Source organism: Nyctibius grandis, chromosome 12 (genome assembly GCF_013368605.1).
Source record: "Nyctibius grandis isolate bNycGra1 chromosome 12, bNycGra1.pri, whole genome shotgun sequence".
In the NCBI taxonomy this organism is placed as follows: Eukaryota; Metazoa; Chordata; class Aves; order Nyctibiiformes; family Nyctibiidae; genus Nyctibius; species Nyctibius grandis.
Genome location: NC_090669.1, coordinates 21,305,310 through 21,327,318, shown reverse-complemented (window position 1 = coordinate 21,327,318; position 22,009 = coordinate 21,305,310). Strand labels below are relative to the sequence as shown.

General features: G+C 38.3%; 1 protein-coding gene across 2 annotated transcripts in view; it reads right to left on the bottom strand.

Moving 5' to 3' along the window:
• Positions 1-652: 652 nt before the first annotated feature.
• Positions 653-22,009, bottom strand: part of BANP (BTG3 associated nuclear protein) — a 149,164-nt gene continuing 127,807 nt past the window's right edge. For both annotated transcript variants that reach the window (XM_068411376.1, XM_068411377.1), the window contains 2 exons: positions 6,481-6,624; positions 653-2,101 (listed from right to left, as the gene is read on the bottom strand). In XM_068411376.1, the coding sequence (XP_068267477.1) occupies positions 2,030-2,101; positions 6,481-6,624 (216 nt within the window). In that variant the 3' untranslated portion in view covers positions 653-2,029. The remainder of the gene's footprint in view (positions 2,102-6,480; positions 6,625-22,009) is intronic.

Genomic DNA, 22,009 nt, shown 5'->3' with positions numbered 1-22,009 from the left:
ACTTAACTTCATCTTGTACCTGAGCTGAAAAATGCAAAGAGAACAGAATTCTTAATTGCACCATAAACCAAAGACAGATACCCTACAGTTTAAATGCATGTGTGTTCCCCTGGAAAGCAGAAGATGCCCAGGAGGCAGAAGGAAAGCTGGGTAAGTGTAAAACTTTCTGAAGACGACAAGAAAGCCACTGTGACCAATAGGGATATAGCCAGAAAGTGGTATGTGGTAGCACGCAGTGGCTTTGCCAGCCCAGCTTTCTCACTGTCATTTCCAAGTGATAAATTATTATTAAACAGCCATGCTAAAATGTACAGGCCTTGCTTTATTTTTAGGCTTCTGTTTGGATGCCAAGCTCTTCAAACATCAGCCAGTCTGAGAAACACTATTAAAAAAAGAAACTGTAGAGTAGCCAAATTCTTGGCCTGTCGCAAACATTGTATTCAATAAGCTGTGGTTCAGTTTGCATTGTACTTGTGCGTCAAGAAATATCCTAAAGACTAGTAGGAATTCACATAAAGTGTAATACTTACCAGAGACAACATTCCCAGAAACTGGGTGTGCTTAACCCTTCCTTTCATTTTAAAAAAAAAAAATTATCCTGAATTCAGCCATGTAGAATTTGTGGCGACGTCCCATTCATTAATACATTAAATGCATTATGAGCCATATATTGACAATGACCATATAGCAAGTCAGATGAAAAACAAATACAAAGCAACACCTCCCCCAGTGAAGTATTTTTCTGAAATGTGCACCATTAAGATAATCAGGTGATAGCAAACATGTACCCTTTCCACTCAAGCTTAGCAAATACGAAAATGTAGCTTTCTAGAAATTGGTATCAAATTTCCCACAAGTTTCAGGAGAGAGGATTTCACCTTGCTGTTGCAGGTTGGATAACAAGACAGGTATCAGACTTTTGCAGCCCAGCTCTTTTATGGATGAATCCCAAACTGAGGTATTGCCACAAACGGCCGGACAAAGGAGGCAGGAGGAACTAAAAGGGGGAGAGCTCAGAAGAACTGTTCACATTTTTAAAAAATTATTTCATAAATTCATTGTATAAAATAGGATTTGCAGACTCAAAAGCTTAACTATCACATTTTTCTTGCACTGGAAATTTAAATAATAATATGATCTAAGATTGATATTTTCCTTATAGACTTAATCTTACTTCTCAGTTGGACAGCAGAGCTTGCCAGATAGCGTCTGTCTTCAAATACTCCAGAACTACACTCTTACAGCACAGTCCAGTCAAACTGTATCCATTCCTAAGGCAGAGAGCAACTTAGAGCTGCACTATTCATAAATACACATTTATTTTTCATTAGAAATGCATAATTACAGCATTTAAAAGCATTTTCCCCTAGAAAAGTAGTTAAGCAACAGTACAAACAAAATTATTAGTCTTCTGCAAATACATTTTTCATTACACTGAACAGAAAACACCAGCAAAAGGCTAATACTTGCAGTTATGGGATATTTCTTTTTTTAAATATTTTCCATTTTTGTTATAAACACCATAGCAAATAAAAAAAAAAGCTGTTTAAACAGTGAAAAATATTTGAGCTCTTGATCGTCTATATGTGGTAAAGCAAGTATTGCAAAGCAGCAATACACTCCCTAAGATATCTGCAGACATTCAAATGGTGTATTTCACAGAAGAAATGAACAGGATGAAACACTAATTTAGTCTCACAGTTTTGATTCATTAGATTTCTTTCCCTCTTTCTGAAAGATTTTTTTCTTTCCTCTTTAAGTGTACCTAAGGGCAGGCCGTTTATTTTTGCTGAAGGCCAGATCCTCAATTGATGTAGTGACGTAGCTCCAATTTTAGTAAATGGGTCTGATTTATTCCAGGTGAGGACAACCAGATCATGAGAACTCTGCTATGTGCAGGAGATGTTCGAGGTGTGACCATTAGTCTAACGGGCATTTCCATTCTCCTGGTGTCGCACGAAGACTACAGCACTTAACTTCTGACTGTGGTTCGCTGCCAGCTCAGTTGACACAACTGTTCACAATCCTCTCACTGAATTTGGATTGCTCCGTGTTCTATCTGCATTTCTGGTTGGATTGCTGATTGAAGGGTATCAGTGCCCTGCAAAAGGAAACGGGAAATCAGTAAATCAATAAATCAATACAAAAGTGCTTTCCATTGGTGGAGCCAAGGGAATGTGAACATATTATATAAAGCTCTTGTATTTACCAGTGCAAAATCTGCATTTATACGAGCTCTGTGACGGAGTGGAAATGGGAATACACTTACAAAGGCACCAAAAAATAACATTAAGAGTCCACATGGAGACTAAGTAGACTAATGCCCTTCAGGCTGGAAAGAGAAGGTTGAAATAATGAAATCATGATAAGGATCTATAAAATCCTGTGTGGTACGAACAGAGCAAATTGAAAACAATTATTCCCTCTCTCTTCCCAAAAAAGAACCAGCTCTAAAAAGCAACAAAATAAAACCCATGTCTGGCACAACATGTGCCGAAGCTGTGGAAGGACTTGTCCCAGCACGCTGTACGTACTGACAGCTTGGGGGTACAGCACTGAACAGCGTTACGGAAGGAGAGTCCACCAAGGGTGATCACAGAGAAGACAGTAGGAAGTCCCGGAGTGACAGAACTACTGTAGGAAAGGAGAGTAAAATTACCTGTTTGCCCTGTGCTTGGAATTTCCCCAGCTGGTGCAGGATACGGTCTAAAACTGCTGACTTTACCCACTGCAGTCTTTCTCTATTTTGTGTAAAATGAGAATAGCACTACTATAGTGAACTTTTTTCTCAAATGAAATTCTTCCTACAGGCCTCATTCTACTCCCTTTCCAAGGAAAAACAGTCCTCCATGAAAGAATTTAAAGTAAACACAATTGACTTAAGCTTTCAAATGAATTCTTCTTAAAAATTAAATTACTGCCTACAAGCAGTCTGACAATGCTGTGGAAGGATAATCCCACAGCAAACTGTCTTTTTAGCCAAGCTAGTTGGAGTAAGGAAAACTAGACTATGAAACAAACTCCACCTTTAGAGCTATAGGATGAAGAGCAGTTAAGAACAGCTGTATTGGCTTGGAAAAGTCCATCACACCCAATAAGCCTTCCCCTGACAGCAGCCAATATCACAAACATAGATAAACTGCAAGAAAAGGGCAAGCATTTAATGATATTTTCCTGTACACTCCCACAGATTCCAGAGATCTGCCCTTGATGGATTTTCCCTCCATAAATTCACCTAATAGATGCTTTATGTAACGCCCTGGATACAGAATTATTTCCGTGGCAGCACTTCTGTTATGAAAAAGTCTTACTTGAAGCCTACTGAGAGCTTTCTGCTCTCAGCCTAGTATCTGCAAGATGATCCACAAAGACACACCGGTGGCAACTCAACTAGATTTCCCTTCCTTTAGGTTTTGCTATACAGTCACCACTTATTTATTCAAACGAAAATACTGGAGGATTCAAAATTATAAAGTATTGCTCCTAAATTAAGGTTTTGTTGTCAAATTATTTCTTTTCATCTGTTGCCAGTAATTGCACACAGCTACAAGATTTTTTCCCGTTCAACTTTATAGGTAATTTCATGTTTACTTAAATGGTCAATAAATTAACGCCAAAGTGGTGAATAATTCCGTCAGATTGCTAAATTTGATAGCAGGTAAGTTTTCAAGTGACCATCAAAGTTTTCTTTCCCATAGAGGAAAACTATATTGAAGTAATATAATTATCAAATAATAGTGACAACTGCAATACTGAATATTTATCCAACATTTAGACCAGAAGCAGAAGACTGCCCAAAGGGATTAGGAGCATGCTTTAGATTTGGAATTATATTTATTTCCAAATCTAACAAAATTTACCACCAGCATATGACTTTTGAGCACAGAATTCATCCAAATATTCTTTGTGATCATCACATTCTGTATTTCTAAATTTTGCCAGCTGCTATAAGAATGCTATCGAGACATGAAAACAAGCCAACTAAACCTAAATCCCCAAAATGCATCCAATTTCAAACCATCCGTACATGCATTTGCAATTTTCTGCCAGCAAAACACCATTCATATATTAACAGTTTGTGTTCACGTATGTGGCTGAGGGTCACTACGCAACTGTCAGAATCCTAGCTAGTAATACTTCTGTCTACAGCTAATTTGCAAACACAAAATCATAATGAATACATTGAAAAGTGAAGTTGAAGTGCATACTGCTGCCTGCTTCAGCTGAAGTCAGAGAAGGGATTCATTTCAAATAGCCTCACTCCTACCTTCAGCTTTGCATGTGCACTGCTTCTGAAGGCATGGCTTTGAAGAAAAAAGGTCAGAAAACTCGTGTTTTCAGACATTAAATAAATGCACAGTTGTGGTGTTTCAAACACAGAATTTGTGTAGGGCATAGCATCCAACCCAGGCAGATAATAAACTCCACTTCTTACGCTTTCATTGATAGATTCAAAATCATTGAGAACATCTCAGTACCTTGGCAAAGAACCATATGAAAACAGAGAAAGGTGTCAGTACAGCCTCACTGACAGGGTTTTCCCTTCAGATAAGAGATCTAAGATGAGTAGGGCTATTCCATAACTTTAGCCAAAAAAGCTACTGGGCTATCCACATACCTCAGAGTAATGCAAATACCAAGTTGGTGTCTCCGCTTCATTAACAGATCCTTAGTTTTCAGTTTGTGTAAACTGAGGAAATATTTATGGCAAACTTATTTTCAGTCTTGTCTGGTTTTCCTTGCATACTCTTCTTATTTCACGTTCCTTTTCTGCTCCTCCTCAGCTTTGTATAAATCTCTGTGGTTAACCACAGTATTAAAACCTAACACGGTGCAAAGTGTCCCTGAAGAGAAAAGTAACTCCTCTGGTGGCTGCCAGTCGTGTGGGAGACTGATGTCGGTGTTTCTAACTGCACTCTGTAACCTCCTGCTCGTCAGAGGTGGTAGCGGAGAAGGGAGGACAGGCACAAGGAACAGACCCAGGAGAAAGTCCGTGGGAGGTAAACGTGAGAATTTCCCAGGCCTGGAGTGAGGACAGCAGCAGGAGAAACACCTCTCTCCACCTGATGCCTCTATGCTTTATTAACTGCATGGGACCAGCAGTACTTGAGGATTTATAAGAAATAAGACACAATCCCTGTAGCAACATTCTTATTGTACTATTACAAGTGACTATGAATAAAATACTGAGAAGGTTAACGCAGAGACAAATCTAGCACAGAGGGAAAAATTACTTTTAAGGGCTCATCTACCCAGGAAGATCAGTGTACAGAAAACTAGAAAGTAATCTTACAGCTCAGCACACTCGTGTGCCAGGCAGCCTGACCCTTTTTCGCAGGGAACATAATTTTTCTGAAAAGCACTTTGTAGCATCTAGGTGGGGAACCAGCGTGGACCCGAGCAACTGAGAGAGTGGAGAGCTCTGGCCTCCCTACCAGCACCAGCCAGCGCAGGCGGCCCCTCGGCAACAGGCGATGCAGCTCCGTCTTCTGTCTGAAGCCCTCGTTGCCCCCGGGATAACTAATGTGCTCTAACTTCATATATCGAAGTGATCTGCAGATTGCCTTGCCCATGGAAGAAGCACTAAGCACTTGAGTTTTGTGCAAAGTCTGGACATAATTCCCTTGATTTCTTATGCATTTTTTTTTCCCTCAAGAGACTCAATATCCCAATGTTTGTCACCAGATCAGAATTCTCTACAAAACTGGGTACGTATTGGATAAAATCCCACTCTAATATTGGCTGCTAAGGATATCACTATATTTTGGCTAGCAACAGCTTATTTTTCACAACCACTTGGCATCCTCTAGAAAAGAAGCTCACTGCAGTGGGGTTCATGGAAGAATGTGTAACCATCTTCAGAAAAACTGGCAACTGTTTTAAGTCAACATTCTTGTGTTGTCATCAGTCACAGCTTCAAGCTGATGAGAAACGTTTTCTAGATCAGACACATGACTGTTCACACTGATTTAAAAAGGGAAAAAAAAAAAAAAAAAGATAATTCCTCCACCGTAACTGAGAGGATCAAGCGTTCACTTACAATTGCTAACATTGCGGCTCCTGCGGGAAATCCAGGCTGTTGATCAAAATAACTGGAAAACTGCTGTCAGAAAGGGAATAACATTTTTAAGAGAAACCTCAGTCTGAAAAAAATACTTTTTGGACAGATTCCAAGCAAATTTTTTGCCCTGTCCTTTAACATGGCTCTCAGCCTTCAAGGATGCAGAAAAACAATGATGACCAAAATAACTATTCTCTAGAGGCATTGAGCAAGAACATAGAAGCAAGAATAGTCAAAGACCATTTATACCTTTAACAAAATGAAGTTTCTTATTGTAGATGATTTTTTTTTTTACGTTTTGGAAACAGGATCATAAGCTCATTGGGACTGCAGTATTTGTGGATAGATATATAGTTCATCTGACAGATGTTTCAATCAAGTTAAGTACATTCAAATGGCAAAAAGACATATATACATACTTGACTAGTCGCAGAGTGGTCTGTCACCGGTGTCAGCTGCACATATTGGACTTGGATATCACTCCCTTGGAGCGGGGATCCATCAACACCCCCTGACGCAGGCTCAGCAGAAGCAACAGCTATCAGCTGAGCGCCCTGCAACACCTGCAGGGAAAGAAATGGAGAAAGCAGCTTGTGAACCACAATCAGAAATGCATTATGAACCATCTAACTTAAACCAGATGCAAGACCATAGACCATTAAAAAGAAACACAAGAAAACTTGTCTATCAGTAACAGTTGCTTTAAATCATGTGGGTTTCCGAGAGGACGTGGTACGCATATGGAAAGATTCCCACACTAGATGCTCACTGCATTTTGCCTTATAGATTCATAAGTCTGTTCATGATTATTGCAAAGACTAAGTGGGAAAGACTGAGCAGGTCACACTAAGACTGTGATAATGTCAACAGCACACAACAATATCACTGAGTAATGCTTTTACTGTTGCATAAACAGACGCAGATCCAAGATACTCCCTCTCACAGCCAAAGGCATTCAGCTTTTGAAAACTGATGATAGTAATGTCTATATTCCTATTGTACATGAAGGTGCAGATTTAAGAATTACTGCTAATTAATGCTTACTCTAAACACATCTGCATTTTGACTGGTGAAGGCTATATAGGTCCCCTACAGGCTTCACAAACCAAAGAACAGTTGATCCATCTAAAAGTGCTTGCTTAAAAACATTCTCATGATTAGACTATTTTTAATTTACTTCTTGAAACACAAATCAGAATAAAATACATGTGTGTAAACAATGACAAGTCCCCAGTCTACTTTTTAAAATTCAGCTAAAATATACAAATTCAGTTTCAATTTCTATATGCTGTGAATGATGTATTTTTAAACTACGGTATTTGAACTACAGCGAACAAAAGACATCTTTCAAATGAAGGAAAGAGCACAAAGAACAAAAATAACATTCTTAACAAAGGTTTTTCTTAACAAAGTATGATTTCTCAGCTGATCTGCGGGTGGGTGGCCATGAAGGAGTGGGTAGACCAGAATTTCTCTAGGGAGTGTGGGAGGCAAAGAGGTGACCTCCATAAATGACCTTCAGGGGTGTTGTCAGGATTTTATAGGGATCTTGGGTGTTCTGAGATACCATCAGCATCAAACTGCAGAAGGATGCTACATTTTGTTTTTACAGGAGTAAGCAAAATTCTCTCATCCTACGGTATTTATTTTGGCACTATAAGATACATACTGTCAGAACCACATCCCAATCTGTGCTATTGATTACCTGGAGGTCTTAAACGTATTTTGTCTCATTTATTCCTGAACTACAAGCCTCAGAACGACTGTGAGCAACTGAACAAACCCATCATTCTCACATACAAACTGTTTTACAACAAAGAAGCCTAAAACTTGTAACAGTACCAGCTTCCCTGGTTTATGGTATGTTCTCAACTGCACACCTTCCAGCACACCTCAAAAAACCTCCCTTTTATAGCACAAACTCTGGAGAAGACCAAATAACTCTGTTATATGTTATCTTATACCAAACTAATCTATTAGATACCTAGTGATAATCTACCTTTACCATCCTGCCTACAAAAAAATAACCCAGCAATACTTGCATAAATACTTTTTGCTGTCAAATTACACTTCCCTATTGGTTTCATGCAAATGGTTATGTGCTTTTCCTATTGTGTCTTCCTGCTGGATAAACTATTTGTAATTAAGATTTCATTCACAAAGAAATGGGAAGCATTTTTATAGGATGCAATGAGGAAGCCCAGCTAATTTTCACAGAGGTAAAATGGACAACACGCCAATGTCAGCAGGGCTTGACAAACCCAGGAATTAATGCATTTCCATTGACATGGTCATAGATCAATTGCTGTTGCTCCATTCCCCCCAAGTAGCCAGATTAAAACCAATTCAGTTAATCCTAGATGTGCTGTAATCCCAATTCAAGACTATAGCAGTGGGAGCTACGTACATTGTGCTTGGCTTCCAGTTGTACTGATAAAACAGACTGATAAATTGGAGAGATAAGACACCAAACATTATAAAAGTCCCAATTACTATAGTTTTTCCTTCTTTGTCAGGAAATGCCCTGTTTATGCAGACCCCAAGGACTACAGGCTTCAGCACTCAATAACGGAAGGTGAGCAGCCATGCAAGACAGACTCATCTCCACCAGTTTTACGCCCAACTTTGGGTTTTGCAAACCAGGTGATTGGCTCCAAATTGAACGTTGCACTGATATGTTCATGCTCTAGCAATTGCCACCTTGGTATTTTTCCCTACAGCTACAAAACATCAGACTTCGAAACGTGAGCTTGCTTTTAGGAACCCACGAAGAAGGAAGCACAGCGACAGGGCAATGTAGAATATGCAGCGGAGAATATAGCACCGAAACACTCTAAAGAGCTTTTTACTGCTTGATTCATATAAACAAATCAGCTATTGCAGACACACTACTAACACTGGGAGAACAAAAAATCAGTCTGGATTTTGAAAACTAAAAGCAGAACAATCAAATGCTGACAAAGATTTCTTAATGTTTCTCCACCTAGCACGTGCTAACATTAATAGCTGTCTTTGATTTCTTTAAATACTGCCCAGCCTGTTATTGTGGCATAACTGGCCATATAACCAGTCACTGAACAAACAAGAATAAAAGCAAAAACACAGAAAAGATCCCAGCTGTAAATTAAACCATCTGACTGAATTTTCAATGAAGGAATGAGCAACAAGCTCTTTTTAATACCTGTTTATAGGTAGAACTCTAAACAAAGTTATTATTTTGCAGTTTCTATTTGAATTACTGTACAGTTCTGAAATTAAGATACAAGTGGATGAGAGCAGAGGGGAGAATTGCCATCTTGATCTATTCTTTTTCCCCCAAAAGGAATTTGGGGAAATAAAACTGTTTCTGTAGTCTCAATGGCATAGTACCTTGTGTTTAATCTGCTAAACCAAAGAGAGGATCAACCCCATCTCAGGCTCAGCCTGAACATTTGATCCCAGCTCATATGTCTGAACACCTCTGTCAAACATGACACGACGATGACTTGCAGCATCCTAAAGATATCACTTAACTAATCCCACTGTATTCATAAGATAACACAAGTTATCATGAATCTCAAGCATATCCAGATAGGAAAATCCAACTGAACTGACATTAAAACCAGCAATAGGTTACACTTTCTCTAGGCATTCCTGGAGATTATGATGAATTTATTATATTCCTGTCTTAGCTTAAAAATATGCTAAAAGTTTGTTATGCTGAAGAACTATGATGGATGTCATCCTTTCTGCTTCTCACAGACAGCAATACTGATACTTACTTTGTTCAGAAAAAGCCCAACTCGGGCAAACAGTGGCAAGTTTGGTTATGGTCCTTGGATTCTGCTTGCATTTGCAAAACCTTTTTCTTCCACAGTATTCACAGTGCCTTATAAAAACAGATAACCCCATTTCCTTTAACATAGGGGAGAAAGGTCCCAGGGGAAGAAATAATCTCAAAATACATGTTGATAGAAACACAGACACATACAAACATAGCAAAGGACAGAGTCCACAGAGTGAATTCAAGTGGATTGAACAGACTCTCTAATCAGTACGACCATGCTTCCCCAGATAAAAACAGGATTTAACTTCAGCCCTCTAACTTCCATCAGCCTCACCTAATAGTTTTGTTCTGTTCGTAAGTGCCACAAGTTTTATATGAAACTACAGTGAGGCTGCAAAAATTAAAGACATGAAGGGATCAATGGCTTTATGTAACATGGGATTCGTGGAGGAGCTCAGCAGCAGAGCCCTTCACAAATGGGGCAGGTGCAAGTACATGGCTTTTCTTTGGCTGCTCACTTGACTTCCAAACCAACACTTTAACTTTGTAATTCTCAACCTGCCCTTGACCTTAAAATAAAGGAATTGTACCAAAAAAATAAACAATCCGCCCTGAAAATGAACTGCTCTTCCCAGTTCTGCTGGGCTTCTCTAACATCCTGCCTTACTGGTCCAAAATGGGTAACAGAATATGGTTAACCTAAGAAATAATAAACTACACTTCCAACAAAATTGATTAATTCATGCTCTAAACACACACACAGAACAAGAAGCTTGAAGTCACCCTTCCCTTTCACTTAGGCACAAAAGCACGGAAGTATCTGACACGGCACGTTCGCTCAAGCTAACGCAGGCGAGTGAGAGCTCAAGTCAAGGCTGAAAATAATCCTAAAAACGACTCGAGTATTTAGAAAAAGTATGTTGGGTCATCTATTATTGCTTGCTGTCAGCGGTAAAAGACTGTCTTGACAGTGACAAGACCTTTATCTCTCGCGGAGCCGGAGCCCACTCTTTACATTGCACAATTATTTCCACTGCAAGCGTACGCAACTGCACAGCTGGAACCGAGCAGCTCGCTAAATTCTTCTGTTCTTTCAGCTTGCAGTTACAACCACAGATACATGCTTTTCCCCAGATAGAAAACCTAGTGGAAAATGTTTATCAGGAAAAATCAGAATACTTTAGGAAATGTAAGATATTTGAGGCTATCTTTGAGATAGATGTATTTGAGAATGCTTTGAAGCTACCAACACTCTCAAGCACATTTTGTGACCTGGCCTGATCTTTGCAAGCCTTCATGTCCCAAACCTTGTTGCCTCAAAGATTACACATTGCACAGTGAGCCTGGTGAAGACAACCTGCCTAAATTAAAAAGCAAGCATGAAAGAGGCCCTTCCTCCCTCACTACTCCCATCACCTTTCAGAATAAGAAAACGTTCCCTAATGCCTTCAGACAGAAATACAAATGCATTTCTGTTAGTTTTGATTTTAAATGGTCCTAGAAGGAACACTATTTTGTTCGGATGTTTAAAGTGTGAAGTGTGAACTCTTGGCATTGTTAGTGAATGCAGAATCACAGTCTCTTTGATGAAACATTTCTTTTCCTCAAAGCTCTATAAGCTCTCAACGAGAGATACAAGAGCTGACAGGTTTGATAAAATGAGCTAAGGGGCAGGCAGCTCCCTCCTACCACCCTTGCAGTGGTATCCCACTGACCTGAATCTTTGCCTTTCTCTCTGTTTTTCTCCCCTCCCCTCTCCACCTTTTTTCCTCTGTCATTCTCTCTTCAAAGTCTTGATGATTTAGGACATGCAAGCTATTGAGCCTGAAGGTCCTGGATTTCTGTTTTTCATCCCTTCTTCAGTGAGATGCTTGCCATATAAAACATAATAATAAAATTAGTATTAATAATGAAAACCAGCTACTTTCTCTGCTCTCTTCCTTTCCATTTAAAGACCATTTTAGCCCATAACTAATAGTTCCCATTTAACATTCAACTGCCAGGGCAGGAAATAACATTTATTAAAAAAAAAAGATTAAAATGTAATAGGTTTTCCTTCAGTTTCTTCCAAAATTATTCAAGCACAGTTTCCAACCATGGTTTAATTCATATCATGTCCTCTGTTGATTTTACTTATCACTGAGAATTATTATTCTAGAAGCCCATAACTTAAAACTTTTCTCTAGGCCCTGGCCTTCAAAGATAGGTAACTGTTTTGGGATAGCTGAAGTTTGTTTACCAAAAAAGCCCATTCCTCAGTCTGGTCCTTGCCAGACTGAGCCTTCTACAACACATTCTTGCTACTGTTCTCATGTGCTTTTTCATTAATCTAGGCAAGCACATATGTTTGCCTACCTATAAAAAGCTCAAAAACAAGACACACTGGGATTTTGGTGGGTTTTTTCCATCGTTTTTTCCCATTTCTACTGCTGGAATGCAATAAAACATGATGTTTCTTTACAAAAAAATGAGGTTTTAAATCACTGAAAGAGTGGTTGTTTATAGAAGGTTCACATCTGAAAATCCTGTAACACTTATAGCCAGAAAGTAACCATTTCAGCAAATGTTGCACAAAAGCAATGAGTTGTGCACAGGAAAAAGGAAAGATCTCAGTGACATGCTCGAGCTAAAATATTGGTAAAAAGGAGAGTTTGGGTCCAGAAGTATAAGGATGGTTACGGGTTTAGATGATTTCTAGTAAATAAAAAATTAAGAAAATACCTGCCTATCATCCCCCTACACTGTCATTCATCATTGATGGCAAAACTACATGAATACATTCGAATAGCAAACACAGCTCCTTCAAATGATAAGCAGCTCTAGTGATACACGTTCCCTTCAATAAGATAACTCCCTCTAGCTGATTCTTTTCAGTCTTGAAAGTTTTCTTCATAGAGCCTTAAGACTAAAAACATCTGCTCACTTTACTGCCAACAAAACATTTATTTAGTGGATTTACAGGCTTACAGATGAGTTTACCTGGGGCAACTAGACTTTATATTTTGTTGCAGAACTTAAAACTTTTTAGTATCAGAAGTTATTGAGTTCCTTGGAAACATCAGAGGCTGAGACTAATCAAGGTCTGCATCACCTTGGCATTTACTAAGGAATCAGGAACAGGCAATGCAGAATGACAGAAGAATGGAGCTATATGGAAAAAAACATGATTTTCTTCCATAAGATTATCTTTTGTAGTTCTTAATTTCACTTGAAGGAACAGAGCAAGACCCAACACTAGGAAACAAGTCCAGTATGGAGGATATTAAAGTATAAAGGAGAATTCAGTAACATGATCTACTTTACACCCCATCCTCATTAGGCCATTGCTTCAATTTATCCAAGGCCAACTGTCTTGAAAAGCTCATATCTGATGGTGGCTGATGCAAAGTTATTCTGGTGATTTTACAGTCCAGTTCCAATGAAATTAGCTTTAAAGTATTAACGTCACAAAAAGGAGTGGCAGCAAAGGACGGTCTGACCCAACTGGTCTCGAAGAAGCAGTCGTCTTCATGTTAAGATCAAGCAGTATTCATGGAAAATCACAGTAACCCTTGCATTACTTTTATCTATCCCATATGTACATAAAGTAAGAATGCATATAAGCCTTATGATGTGTTATCTTTCCGGAGGAATAAATTCACATTCAACCAGTAACTCTTCAGAACAAACACACAGCTGATAATACGGACCAAGGATCACGACGTATTGCTGCATACTTTCTACGCTGTACTTAAAATTAAACAAGTATTTTGACAGAATTACAAGACAGTTTTAAGGACTAAGTTTTATCGTCCAAACTTTTCAAAATACTAACAGCAATAAAAGACTGGAAGTTCCTCTTCCAAAAAGATAAGGAAGACAGATGGCCCACAGTGATGCAGAGAATATCCGCAGCTTTTCTCTCTCAGTAACTCGTGATGAGAAGCATACAGAGGTGGGAGTGAGCACATCAAGATGTAACCCGTCCTTTACATCATTTACTGGCAACCCTTTTTTAAGCAGAAGCCTCCAAATATGAGGCCTTTCTTCTTGAAGGTGCATTTTTATGGCTGCTGTATGTCCAATTTCAAACTAATAAGATCACACTCAAGTAAAGGAAAAAGCCAAAATACATACCACTCACATTTTTTCCAAAACGTATACAATTTTTATATATTAATTTTTTTTTTTTTCAAGCTGAACTTGTTCTGATTATTATTTCATTATTACCAGCATCATCACAAGAGAAAAAAGCCTCTAGGTCATAATGTGTATTCCAACAATGTCTTTCATATCCAGCCACCAGGGAGTTTCCAGAAACCCACAGGTTTTTCTATTTTACTGTTACAAAGGGCTGATCATTGTCTAGTTTGTCTTACATGGCATAAATTAAAGACCCTTACAGAAAGCAATTTCCATGAAAACCACAGCTGCTTTTTGAAGTATAACATCTCTTTTAGAGGCCATCCCAGCTTTATTTTAAATACTTCTATTGACAGAATAGCATGAAGCATCTAACAGACTGCCCCATCTTCTGTGTCTTCTCATTACTCCCTGCAGGAAAAGGTTTGGGGATGAAAGACTATATTTTATCCTATCAAGTAGGCAACCAAACCTTTACCAGTATAATAAAATAATTCTGGAATATTTGTTCTTAGAAAAATACATTACTTTGCATCTAGCTTTATTAAAAGGCAGGTTGAGTCAATCATATCTAGTAATCTAGGTCAGAGTGTAAAAATGACCTGTTACTTTCATTACTTAGCATTTAATTACACTGCCATTTACATATCACTAATTATGCATTTTCTTTCATATCTTTCATTAAAATACTGAATAGCAGTAATCAAACATATTTGTGGGTAAATACCAGAAAATACAAATTGGAAGGCTTAAAATTACTTTTTTGCAATATATCAGTTAAATTCTTTTGAATAAATTTAACATTGGCTTCAATCATTTGCTATAGAGCTACGTTTTCAAATGATTGGAACAGCATGTTGGAAATATAAAGCAGAGAAGTATACTGTCAATCAAGCTCATAAAAACAAGCCCATTTTTAATAAAATAATGCTGATTCATATTGAGCATGCTAATGTATTTTAATTCTTTACTAATTACCTTCTAAACACTTCCTCTAAATTGGGCAGATTTATTGAATTATAAACACACTCCTCATAATGTCTGTGCCCTTACAAGCGATGCCAAAGATAAGATTTGGCTATGAAGTCCTTTTTCCACTTGAGCAAGATACCAGGTATGGACTGGCAGAGAAGAGGGAAAAAAATCTAAGTGTGCTGAGAGACCCAGTGGCAATGAAGCAGCTACCAGAGCTGGACTCCCTGAATCATGTACCCTGTTTGCAGTTTTCATCTTCCAAAATCAAATTGCTCCACTCACCTGTCCTCAAATATTGCAGTGCTGTATGATAAGGGTTTTGCAGAAAATTACACTGCAAGAGCTTTTGTAAGGTTAAGGTAATATATTCCCATTAATGTCCCAATATGTTTCTTTTAAAATAAAAGAATGTTTGATTTAAGGTAATGGGAAACAATATAAAAAGATCCACTGCTCTTAAAGATCAGCTTATCATTCTGAAGTTAATGATCTAGTTCATAAAGGTTTACTTAGAGTCATTCCTTACTCCAACAACAACCTGTACCTAAATTTGCTATTTATTTCTTACATAAAATGTGCCAATACAAAAATAAATTCAGCATATATAAAAGTCTAATGTATAGCAGTTTATACAGAGAGGAACTCTCCCTGCTGTGCATTTCTAAGCGTGCTGAATTGAACCATGCAAAATGTGACCTTAAATCTGTCAAAACTTCATTAACTAACAACCCCTACAGAGTCATATAGCTGAGAGCACCTCCTTTAAATTCCCCAAACTAAAAAGGCATGAAAAGTGAAACTGATTTCAGCTCTACCAAGTGTGGAAAAATGAGAAGAATAAATCCAGAGTACATTTTTATCAGCGGCATTATTTCCTTGAATAACAAATAATAAATCATCTCATCTGCTTTTACTTTGAGTATACACCACAGCGCAGTTCTACTCAGTAATGTCTACTCTGAGATTCCCTTAATGCGCCTGTACAAAACCCGGAGAAATGCATGAACACAAACTGCAGCTATTGTGGTTACTTAAACTTTACCAAAACGTCCATCTTTCTGGCTACTGCGGTTGGATTGGGCTAGATAAGTGATGGCAAATTGTGGCTTAATGTATTTAAACCATCTGCACCTTCAAAAGCCCTTCCACAACACACCACCTCGCTTCCCAAGATCTCCGATTGAGTGATCCCTAAGGAGAGCGAGGCTCAGCGAGCCCCGGGAGCAAGCCTCTGCCTCTGAACACCAACTATTCAGTAAAGCCACCAACAGTTTCCAGCACGGTGGTTTTATGGAGAGCAGCAGCCATGAGTGAACTGCTGTAATAGGCCCTGAGAAAAATGAGATGCACAGAACTGAGAGAAGTTTGGAAGGGAAAGCGTGGCAGAGGTTCATGATCTTTATTAACACTCCCTGTACAGGCTTTGTTTTTTTTCAAAAATTACAGATATTCTGGGATCCTTTTTTTTTTTGTATACAGTATTTAAAACCACGTAACATACAAAAACCCCAAGAGGCTCACGATCTCTCTCCAGGTTAAATGCATCCGGCCTAAATTTAAGTGAACACCTAAAGACAAAGGTGCAGTTGTTAGAAGTATCTCACACTTGCACTGGGTCAACACACGTACTCTTACATGGCAAGCTGGGGGTCCCTCCACAGACTAAGAGCTCCTTTGAGAAGTGGTTGGTATTGAACACAAAAGGGTAATCAGTGTAATTAAAACTTCATCTATGAACTATTATGCTGGCTGAAAGGGATGCAAAGTTAATTACTAAGAAGTAAAAGCTTAAATCAAGCTTTGTATCATGTGATCTAAATACAAGGAGATTATATGAAATCCTGTATGTAAGTAGTCCACATTTACATCAGCAGTATTTTATTTTAATTCAGTATCACAGGTAGGTGGACAGGAAAGTATCTGCCAGCATCAAGGGATAACAAAGGGAAGAAAGAGGTATTGTCTCAAGATGCTTTGGGGTCACAGCCCAGGGAGGCCAAGTGGCACCCTTCCTTTGACTTAAAGCAGAGATGGGCTCAGGCCCTATAAAATGATGTAAAATGCACCAAAACAAAACACAGACGTTCACTGAAAATACCCTTTAAACTAGAACATGTGCAAAACTTAATTATAATTAATTGGCAGTTCAGCTGCAGATGTAATTTCAGTAAAAATTACGTGGTTACGGAAAGAAGAGTTACCTCATCGAAATTCACTGTATTGAATTAAAGAGGCTATTTGGAAGTATGAGGCTTGTACGGAAATCTGTATCGTACATCTGACTCATCTTGTGTATGAAGATACTCTTAGTAAATCGCCCGCCAAGGGAAACTTCTCAAAACAGCTCTGTGGCTAGCTGACAGCTCTCTTCAGACGTTGCACTTCCCAAGCCGTAACCTACAGTTTCATTTCAGCTGTTCCACAAAGGGTAGTTTGATGTACCTGCACCTGCCAGAGTTCCCTAAATTAGGTAGTTTCAGTATTTTGTGCCCACCTTCTCCTCTGAAGGCAAGGCTCTGCTTAACCCAGCTCTTTTCTGTATCTCTTTTCTGGTGAACCAGTGCTTTACATCATACGACCTACATGCACGCATAGGGAGATGTGACTGCCAGCTAATCAACCCACCAAAACTTATTTCATATATCCCAATAACCTTTTGGCAAGAAAGAAGGAAAGACATAAATATATAACTAAGCTTTTCAGCTCAGCTCAGCCTTTGACACTCTGTTACAGCTTGCAAAGTCTTTTGAGTTAATTCAATCTAAGAACAGTACAGATTATTCAAATCTATGCAATTGCAACATTTTGTGATGAAATGGCTTCCTGTTAGCAGTAACTACAATAAAATTGATGGAACTACTTCCAAAAGAAAAGTTTTTCAAGAGTGGACAATTAAATCTCTCTACGATAATTCACTATTTTGAGCAATGCTAAAGAACACTTTGGCTTAAATGTTTTTTTTCCCAACAGAATGTTATTTTTGGGCTTTATTCAAGATACAACTGAGTGCTATTAAGAAATGGCTGGATAGTTCAGAGAAAAATACTACAGTGTCAAAGAACTCTTACTAAGCTGTAGCTGCCGAGTGCAAAAGCTCAAGAAACAAGTCATACACGAGTGACCCAGACTCTCTCCGACTGACCAGCACTGATAAAGGTTATTCAAGTGAATAATAAATGGTGACTCACATAGCATCTGGCTGGTGGGAAATTTTTTGTTGTGACATAACCTCTCCAAGAGGGAGAGAATAACTCAATCCTAAAGGACTGTCTTTCTTTACTTTTTTATGTGACAAGTCCCTGCTAGTCTAATAAATGTAAAAATGTCACCATGCTGGTCACATCCTCCAGTCTCAAATTCCTGATGGGAGTAGTTATGCTTAAAACAAAAGGTCAAGATAAATGCTGAAATACTTTCGGCATTTACTATGAAATTCTGCTAAAGTCTTCAGGCAATTCCAGCAGAAATAGCATTCAATCCTTTCATAAATAACTTAGACCTGGAATTTGGACTCTTGGTGCTGATGAGAGGGTACATCTCCTCCAATGAGGCCAGCAGTAAATATGCCACTTAAAAATAGTAAGACCAGATCACTGAGGATCTACCAGAATCACACACATCTGTTATTTTGCTTAAAAACATCTAAATCAGTTTATCAGTTTCCCCTCGGAACGGTGATTTTACTTTAATTCCAAAAGGGGAAATGCAAATGTTTACATCATAATTGGCAATGATTTTTTTTTTTAAATACTAGCAAAACAACATCTGAAAGTTTGGCTCTTGTTGCTAGGGTAACAAAACACTGCTCCTACCGTACACCGCAGGATCCTATTAAGTTGGAGAAATACGGATGGGAAAAAAAAGCACATGCGACGACGGCATGAGCCTTTTATTCACAGAGGAACAGAAAAGTTCTAGTATTGCAGTGTTCAGGAAAAGTCCGAAGGAAAAGAAAATGAATATACTACCTCCTGCACTTTAATTATGAAATGATGTAATCAGCTCAAGTTACATCAATCAGTATCAGAAGCACGTAACGGCTTCAGAAGAAAAGCAGAAGAATGGTAGGAACAACCACAGTGAGGAGTTAACTGTAACTGTGCCTGAACCATACATCAGAAGTTGGAGAAAGTTATAAGCCAGTACCTGTCAATTAAAGAATACTTAAATAAGCAAGCAGTACTCCTGAGAATTACCCGAACTACATTAATAAGTTTCTTACAGAAATTTGCACAAAAAATAACACTGTAGACATAATTCAAGAACAAAATCCCAGGAAGGACGAGAAAAAGCGTAAAGTGGACAGAAGTTAAAGAGCAGATTCAGACACGCAGGTTTTCCCCTTAACAAACCCGCGACCTAAGGGAAGATGTTTTCTGATTTGTATAGTCAGGAAAGGAATCCAGAACTTGAAAGTGTCTGTCTCCTCTGGTTTTGTTTTTCCACCCAAATCTCAAAATAGACAGGAATGACAGATAGCTGCAAGATGCATAAACACAGGGAGTTCCATTCATATTATAGGAGGGTGTATACATTTGTAAGGGGAATAGGTACTTCAGAATTTAGGATAGAAATAAACATATGAAACAGCTGGTTTTTAGAATGAAAAACATACAAGAACACCCGGACTTCTCAAAATACCCGTACAAAAGATTACAGGGTATCGGTAGGAAGAAAACTAAAATACCCAACTGTATCTCTAATCTTGGCTTTTATCTACTAGTAAAGTTTATGTAACAAGAATTCAAAATAGAACCTTTATCTACTTCATTTAAATTATTCACACTGAAAGAAGACAGTGTTGCTGTAAACTGCTCAGTCTGCTCCAATGACCAAAACCAAAAGCAGATGTAATGTACATTATAAGCTATATATCATGTTCCACCTCAGAAAACCTTATGTTTCATGTCAAAAACATTTTCAGACAATAGTTCTCAAACAAAAGCAATTAAGAAAAATTATTTCTTTCATTAAAGTGGATGTTCTTACATATATCCACTGTCATTTTTCGAACTATCAAATTTTTGACAAATTTATTAACATTAGACTAACACAAATCACTGTCCTCTGATTTCCATCAGAGTTCACAGATAAGACATCCACTATATACACTTCTCTCCACGTGAAGCCATATCATTTCTACTCAGCTTCTCCAGCAGAAGCCTGCTCAGCGATGTAACTTCATGTACGCTTTCCCTTCAGTCAACGCACTAAGAGGACAAATATTTCTAATACCCTGGAGAAGAGCTTGGGAATTGGTGCTTCTTTCACACCAGCCTCTGCAATGATGCAAACAGGCTTTATCTAATTTCAAGTCATAAAAAGAAAAAGCACCCTAACAGAGTGCCAGTTTGTTTAAGTCGTGTGCTACATGTTATGGTACTGCAAATGATACTTTCCCAATTTTGCAAATTAATTCCTGGTTACTGAATTAATTTCCTCCTTTATTTATTTTTCTCAAGCTGAAGCCAGAAACCTGACATTAAGAATTATACAAATTCTTAAAAATGTCAATTGCCAGTTACGTTCCACGTTGAGAACACAAGTAAAATAATTTTTCTGGTAGTGATTTTCAACATTTATTTTTTGCCTGCGTGTATTAGCCTACAGCACAAAGTTCTGCATGGGAAAGCATTTTCAGAAAAACTGTTATTACAGATGATAACCAAAACTCTGCTGTTTAAGTTCTGAACAAAGAAGAATAAGAAGTGATTGTTTATCCACTTCACTTCCTGCATTGCTTAGAAAACTGCATCAAGTCATTCTAAACACATTAGGTAACACATACACCCTGTTGTGCTATAAATCATTAAAATCGCTTTGTTTTGGAGGTGGAAAACAATTGGCACAGTAGTTGAGTGCCTGTTCTCCCTTGTGAATTAAACTTCAACCATATGTCTATTGTCAGGGCAATTTTACCCTTCAAGAACACCAGTCCCGGTGGTTCTCCAAGGTTTTGTGCACTTATCTGTGTGCGCTGCCATTTATTCGCCCCTTTGTTTACCATTTGTGTTCATTTTCCACTTCAGTGAAACCCACGGCAGACGATTACTTTGGGATGTAATTACAGGAACCATCCATCAATAACACACCCTCCAAATCCTCTACTACTTTGCTGTAGAGCTGAAAGTTTCACCTATGTGGAGCTTCCAGACATTAATGGCCTGCGGTTGAACTTAAATCAGGGTCTCCCATACGGCAATATATTTTGCTACCAGCTGAGCCTCCAGGCCAGCCAAAGGTCTTTACTTTCTGAAACCATATCCAGATAGCATTTGCATACATGTTAAACTTTCCGATCATCATTTGGATATTTTAAAATGCATTTTTGAACAACTCTCAATTTTTTTTTTTTTTTGTGTGAGAAAAGGGAGAGGAATATGGAGTGTGAATTTGAAGCAGACTTCAATGAAAGCTCTGGACCCAAAACTATTGTTTTCTTAGAGTACACATCTGGTTTTCCCCAACATGCTGCCAGTTCTGCAACTCAGTTTAATACCCAGCTGGGATAATGTAAAACTAGCATATAACCTAAAATAAATGCTAGAAGCACATATTTTTGTTCAGTAATACTTGTACGCATTAAGTTCAACTTCAGTAACGTTCTACCCGCATACCGAAAAGTCTGTATCGATGAAGGGGGAAGAGGAGGGGAAAAAAATCAGACCCCAAACTAGGCACCATGCATGTGTGTGGCCACACAACTGGAAATTAGAACTAAAGCTCACCAGAGCGGCATAAAATCTTGCTTTTAAAAGGTTAAAAGTACTTATTTTTACAATCAAAACACAAGTTTTTCAAGCAAAGGCATTTAAAATGTGGTTTTCTCATAACATCAGAAAGGAATTATCAAAGCGTCTAACACTAGTGTGTTGCAGGAATGTTCCCCAGGCTGCTGACAATCTTCTCCCTGACCAACTTGAAACTTTCTTCTTTCTAGTCCGTGGGAAGCACAAATGTCTGGTAACAAAATTTTTAATTCTTAGGAAACTAAGGCTCTTGGAGTGCATAGAGGAAATTACTGAACAAAAAGCTGAATCTACAGAATACTCTTGTATACAAAATCATCTTCTTTTGGCAACTTT